The sequence below is a fragment of the Propithecus coquereli genome, unplaced genomic scaffold (genome assembly GCF_000956105.1).
Source record: "Propithecus coquereli isolate 6110/MARCELLA unplaced genomic scaffold, Pcoq_1.0 Scaffold507, whole genome shotgun sequence".
In the NCBI taxonomy this organism is placed as follows: Eukaryota; Metazoa; Chordata; class Mammalia; order Primates; family Indriidae; genus Propithecus; species Propithecus coquereli.
This window is the reverse complement of record NW_012150919.1, coordinates 1,542,975-1,549,612: the sequence shown is the minus strand read 5'-3', so window position 1 is coordinate 1,549,612 and position 6,638 is coordinate 1,542,975. Positions and strand designations below refer to the sequence as shown.

The following is a 6,638-nucleotide window of genomic DNA, read 5'->3' as shown; positions in this document are numbered from 1 at the left end:
ATAAAATATGTTTTATATCACTGAATAGAAAATATGCTGGGTGAAGCAGATCTAGAAGATTTGTCTGAACCTATAAAATCTCCATCCCAACAGAATACTGTTCAAAACATTACACATTTTATGGTTTGTAATTCCGTCACAATTGTATGATTATTAAAATAATACAGTGTTCTTTGCCATAAGGCCATACTAAAATAAAAAGATTTAACCCAGCTACAAAAAAGTTCACTGAACTTAAATTAAAATACTTGTAAACATCTTTGCAATATGAAATATAATTTTTCAAGTCAAAAAAGAATAAAATACTTCAATCTGTATTAATGCAATTTCTCTTTAAAACTTTTAAACGTTTTTAATATATAAGAGATATGTTACAGTTTTTTTAACTTTAATAAAGCTGCAGTATCCTGGTTTCACAGGAACTCCTGGCCCTTCCACGAACATTCAAAAAGGATCCACTGTGTTCTATAATAAGCATCGTAGGAACCCACCCGCAAAGGGGAACACACTAAACAGTCCACACATCCCATAGCACTATTATTATCATCTTCATCATAATAATTACTGTTCATTTTTTTCTACTTTAAGAAAATGGAAAACTCGTGGGGTTTTCTTCTTCTGGAAGCTTCCTATTAAGTACAGTGTAAAAACTATCGTTACTAGAATGTCGCCGTTCCTATTATTTATAGAGCATGCATTTCAGGTGGTTCAGAGGTTTCCCAGGCTACAGTACTCTCGCAGCAGATATCCTGGCAAGTTCCTTTGTTTAAAAATTAAATTTCAAAAATGAGCGGATACTACAGCTTTCCAAGCTCCTCTCGGATCTCAGAGTGGGGTGGGCGGAGGGCAGGTGGGGCACGGGGGCGGGCAGGCGCTGGGGAGACAGGATGCGGGGGGGGGTGCCCCCGCCACGGTGCGCGCAGGCGCGCTGCCTTCAGGAAAAGATGCGGATGGCCTGAGTGACCGCGGCGTGGCAGACCGGGCACTCGGGCTCGCTCTTCTCGCAGATCCGGTTGGCGCACTCCATGCAGAAGAGGTTGTGGCCGCAGGGCACCAGCGCGGCGATCACCTCGCTTTCGAAGCACACGGAGCAGTCGCGGCTGCCCTTCCGCCGCAGCCCGGAGGAGGAGGATGAAGAGCTGGACGAGGAGCTGGACGACGACGAGGAGCCCGACGTGTCCGACGGCTGCAGGCCGGGCAGCTGCGCCCCCAGCCCGTTGGCGTAGGCGGCGTAGGCCAGGCCTCCTCCGCCCGGGTCGCTGCGCACGCGGCGAGCCAGGTGGTGCTCGCCTGCCCCCGGGGCCATGTGCAAGGGCGGCGACAGGCGCTGGCAGCTGGCGCCCGGGTGCAGCCTGCGGTGCACCAGCAGCCCCAGGTTGGCGTTGGAGGGCGCGCTGGCGCCAGCCCCGGGAAAGACGACGGAGGACGACGAAGCGGACGAAGACGCCGAGGAAGAGCAGGAGGAGGACACGGGAGCTGCAGGGCCGCCTCCCGGAGACCGCTCGAACTGGGCCCAGAGAAGCGGCGCCCCAGGTGGGGGGGCCGGAGCCGGGTCGAAAGTGGGCTGCAGCTCAGCGCAGCCGTCGGGCGACGGCACCGAGGCCTCCCCCGTGGCGTAGGCGTACCCGTTGCCGTTGTTGTTGTTGTTCCCGTTGTGCGCGAAGCTGAGCGCGGGGCTGGGGGGGCTGTAGTCCGCCAGCCGCGGGGTGGCGGCCGCGCTGCCGCTGGTCCCGCCACCGAAGTAGGAGTCCGTGGAGGCGCTGCCCAGCGAGCTGGAGCTGTCGTTGCGGTAGCTGGAGAAGGGCTTGCGGCCCGGGGTGGGCGTGATGCTGGGGGTGGGCTTGCTCCAGAGGCTACCCGGGCCGGACCCGCCGGACCCGTGATGCAGATCGAAGCCCACATCGGTGCCGTTGGCGTGGAAGTCGTTCTCGTCCGTGAGCTCGATGATGCCGCCGGTACGTAAGGCGATGTGCGCCTCGATCTCCTCGCGAGCCCGGTCCACGTTCTCCGGCATGCCGGTCACCTCGAACACCGGCTCCTTGTCCCGGCTGGGCGTCACGATGTACGTGTGCGTCTGCTGCTGGATGCGCTTGATCGTGGCGCCCTTGGGCCCCACCACGAGCCCCACGACGCGGTAGGGCACCCGCACTTGGATGGTGGTCTGCCCGGGCAGGTTGGGCGGCCCGGGCACCGCGCCGTTGAGCGCCGTGTTTTTATTCCGGGAGGCGCGGATCATGGAGAAGTGCTCGGCGGCGGAGATGATCTCCCTGCGAGCCATGGCCACATCCTCCTTCCTGCCCGTCACAACAAAGACTGGCTCCTCCCCGCGAACCGGGGTCTTGATGTAAGTGTTGGTCTTCGCCCGAAGCGCTTTGATTTTACAACCTGCGAGCCGGGGTGCGGGGAAGGGAGAGGGAGAGACAGACACGCCCATTATCCCGGGTTAACCGCGGAGATCGGGGACAGCCCGCGTGCAGGACAGTGGGACAGGCAGGGCACGGGATGGGCGGAAAGGGGGCGTCTCCCTCGCTGACCCCGGGCCGCACCGCGGGCTGGGCAGCGGGTTCCACTGGCTGGGCGCTCGAGGAACAGCCCAGCGGCTGCCCAGCCCTCCCTGCCGTCGTCCGAGCCAAACCCGAGAATCCCAGAAAAGCCATCTGGGGAGATGCCGCTGGGACCCAGCGGGGCGCGCCGTCCGCCTCGCGGGCACAGCGCAGGGGTTTGGGGGGGCAGCCGCGGTCGCGATTCCCCAGCGCGGGGGGCTGGGGGCAGGGGTGAGTCCCGGGACCCATTGTTTCTCCTCTGGGCTCCATTGCGCTTTGCAGAAATCCGGAGTCCTCCTCCCCTCCGATGCTCACTCCACCTCCTTCCCCTCCCCGAGGACTGATCAAAGGCCCCCTCCCCCCAGCATCTTACATTTAAATTCTCTTTCGCCCAGAGGGTTGGGTGGGGGGCGCTAGGGGAGAAGGCAGTGATTTCAGCTGAAGAAAGTGCATCCCGCCCTGGTGGCCGCGCGGCTCTGGGCGACAGCCTTCCTGCACTTTCTTTGTCTGGGGCGCCGGCCCATCGCGCGGCTCTCCTCCCTCCCCGCGGCTCCCCGCGCCGCGGAGCCCGCTCCTGCACACGCCCTCCCCGCGAGGCGGTGGCCAAGACCCGGCTACGTCCCCCGGCTCCCCGTCCCCGCCGGACCCACCTTGCCGCCCCACGATCTCGGCGACGTGCTCGGAGCTGGGCACTGGCACGCACTCGGTCATGTTCACGCTCTTCTTGCGCGGCTCGCTGTCGTACAGAGAGGCGCCCTCGTCACTGTCCAACCCCAGCAGGGAGAGCTGGTCGAGCGCGAGCTGCAGGGCTCTCTGGTCATCCAGGGTCTCTCCCCCGCCGCCGCCGCCGCCGCCGCCGCCTCCGCCGCCTCCCCCTCCGCCGCCGCTGCCGTTGCGCTCCAGGTCTGCGAACAGCGAGCTGGGCATCGCTCGGCCGTGCGCGCCGCGCCCCCGCCGGCCCTCGGCTCGGCGGCGAGAAGCTGCGGCCACAAAGGCAGCCGGGAAGCGGTGGTCAGGGGCGGGGAGGCCGGCCGGCTGCAGAGGGCTCCGTCGCTCCCTTCTCGGCGCCGGGAGGAGTAGGTCGCTCCCTGCGGTCCGCACCGGGCAGCGGCTGCAGGAGCCCCCGCCTGGGTCCCCACCCCAGATCTGCCGGCGGGTGGGGTGGGGGCAGAGCTCGAGCGGCGGCCGCGCGTGCCCCCCGAGCGCCCGGCTGGCTGGCCACAATGCCGAGCGAAAAGCGAGCAGGCGAGCGACAGCGGCGTTTCTTTAAGGAGCCCCTCCCCGGCTCCTCCACTCCCGCCCGCCCGCCCGCCCTCACTCAGCGCTTTTCCTCCTCTCCTCCCCGCCTCTTGACTGAGCCTCTGCAGCCAGACGGCTCCGGAGGGGGACGAGGGAGGCGCAACGTCACCGGCGGGAGCTGACACTACAATGCTACTGACACTATCGCTGGGGGAGGCGATTGGCGCGCGCCAGGCCGGGGGCGGGCGGAGGCCGCGGGTTGAGCGAGAGGAGAGCGAGCGCCACCCTCCCACCCCCGCGCTCACCGCAGCCCGCCCGGTCCTCCCGGCCGCGCCCCTCCCCCTCCGCTAACGCCTCTCTTTGTTGTCTAATGCGGGGCAGGCAAGCTCGGGACACTTGTATGTACCTAGCAGCCGAGGACAATCACTGTCCCCAAGTCTCCTTTGCCTGACTGAGAAGAGAAAACGCGCCCAACTCTGATATCAGGGGCCCGGCTCTAAAAGAGCGGTCCTTAGGAAGTCCCGTTAGTGGCCCCAAATAAACCATGCGTGCAGCCAGAGCTACCACTGGAAGGAGGGTCGGGCGTCTGTCCAAAAGGGCGGCTGTGCCTTGGACACGGCAAACGGGGCTCGAGGGCCTGGGGCCCGCGGGCAGAGTCCCGGCGCGGGCTGCCCACCTGCGCGGGAGCGCACGAGACACAAAGGCAAACGCCTGCCCGCATGCCACGCGCGCGCCCGCGCCTGCCTTTCTGTCCCCCTAGGCAGCACCTCGCCCCACGGGCCCTGGAACGGCGGATCGGGAAGCCAAAGGCCGCTTCAGCGCGGCCCGGCCGGCCGCCGCCGGCGACCTCTGGGATGCGCGGCACCGGGGTCCTGCACACGCCCGGCGCGCGGGCCGGGACCCCGCGGGCTCTGACACGCGCAAGAGCGCCGCGCCGCCACCGCGGGGACGCAGGCCACAGCGCCAGCGGGCGGCGCGGGCGTGCGCGCCTGCCGCTCCCCGGCCCGCCCCACGGCCGGGCATGCGCGCTGGGCGCGAGGCGCGGGCGGGCCCTTTAAGGCGAGCGCTGCGGCGCGCTGACCCCGCCCGCGGCCCCGCCCCGACGGAGGCGAGCGCTCGCGGCTGCCGCTCTTTGTGCGCTCTCGGGGTGGGGGCGGCGGGAGGGCGCGACGGGACCGGCCGGCGGGGCTGCGGGCGGCGCCCATCGATCGCCCGGGGACCGCCCCCGAGCGCGAGAAGAAAGGAGGCTTTGAGGGGCGGGCCGGGCGGCGCTCGCTGCCCCTCTTCGCACGCGCGCCCGGCGGACGCCCCCTCGGGCCCCGCGCGCGCTCCCCGCCTTTGTTCGCGGAGCCGGCCGGCCGCGCCCCGAGCTCCCCGGCGCGGGCCGATGTGCCGAGCGGCCGGGCCGCGTTCCAGTCGCCGGCCAGCGTCCACGCAGCGGGACGGCTGCTCGGGACAATGAGGCCATGTGGCCGCCGCCGCTCCCGGTCTTTCTCCGAGACCTCGTGGTGCCTCGGGGCGATCCCGGGGTTCAAAGGCGGGGGCTCCCCTGAGTGCTCCCTGCGTGACCCCGGGAAGCGTGAGCGAGCGCCCCAGGCCTCGGTTCCTCATCTTTAAAGGGGGGAAATAATACCTGCGCTGCCCACTCGTGGGCTGCTCTGAAAATTAAATGTGGCCGTGGATGGGGGCGCACTTGGTAACCAGCAGACGGCTCCGTTCCGCAGAAGCCTCTACTCGTGATAACGCGGAGGTGACGCCTTCCCTGCCTGCTCACCTGGCGCTGTCTGGGGGAAGAGGTGCTGATTATTTCCTTGGGGAAATGAGGTTTAGAAGCCACTTACAGGGGTCATTTCCTCAGGATGTTTGCGTCAGCTTCCCTGCGCCTGGCGTGTTTTTCTTAAAAGGGAATGTGCGGCGGGGAAGAGGCAGGTGGGAGGATGGCGCCGAGTCCTCCTGGAAAGCCACCCCTTAGAGCTCCCGCAGGGGTTTTCTGTGTTCCTTTGACCAAGTTCATGGACCTGGAGTCCAGCTAATTTGAAAACGAAGATTCTTGCCGGGGTGGAGAGGTCGCGGGGCCTGTCAACAGGAGGCAGCTAGGAAACGCACTGACACTCGGAATGCTGCTAACCCAGCGGCTAGTTTCTGGCCTCTCAGCTCTGTTACTAGGAATTTTTTACTTTATTTTATTCTTAGTGTGGTCAGTCTTTTTAACTTCAGCCCTTCTAATAGGTGTGACGTGGTATGTCATTGTCTTTAATTTGCACTTACATAATGACAATTGATGTTGAGCACAGCCTTCAGATGGGGCCTACAGAGGGTTCTTTTTAAAAGAACATGATGAAGGTAAAAGTGTTCCTCAGCTGATGAGGAACGGTGCACAGGTAAATGGGCGTGGGGAGCCCCCTCCCGAGGCTGGGGAGGAGGTTGTTTGTGCTGGGGAGCGGAGCGTGGCTGCAGGTATTTTCAGACCTGCCAGAACTCCTTCCTCCTTAACACAGCTGCAGTGGTAAGATTTCACATGGGTGAATTCTGAAATCTGTTTACCTGTAGAGGATTGGATGTTTCAGAGGAGTCCCTTGGGGATCTCTGGGTCGCTCCCAGGAAGGTGAATGCAACGCTTCGCCAAGGTGACACGTTCGATGTCACTGTTCCCTGCTAGGTCACGCAGGCAGGTGCCGTCCTTGCCTGCTCCTGCGGGTGTGCAGTGAACTCACACCTCAGCCACGGGAAGGTTAAGCCGAGCCCCTGACCACTGGGATTCACGGGAAGCCGCCGGTCCTGACAGCCGTGATGTTCCGTGTGGCCGCTCACCCTCCAGAGCCTGGAACACTTCAGTAAACCCTATGCGGGGATCAG

At 63.9% G+C, this 6,638-nt stretch overlaps 1 protein-coding gene across 1 annotated transcript; it reads right to left on the bottom strand.

Moving 5' to 3' along the window:
* Positions 1–325: 325 nt before the first annotated feature.
* On the bottom strand, positions 326–3,898 carry MEX3B (mex-3 RNA binding family member B). Its single transcript, XM_012656529.1, has 2 exons — positions 3,194–3,898; positions 326–2,385 (listed from the first exon to the last, which is right to left on the bottom strand). Exons 1-2 carry the CDS (start codon positions 3,468–3,470, stop codon positions 935–937), a joined length of 1,728 nt encoding a protein of 575 aa, XP_012511983.1. The 5' UTR covers positions 3,471–3,898; the 3' UTR covers positions 326–934.
* Positions 3,899–6,638: the final 2,740 nt, after the last annotated feature.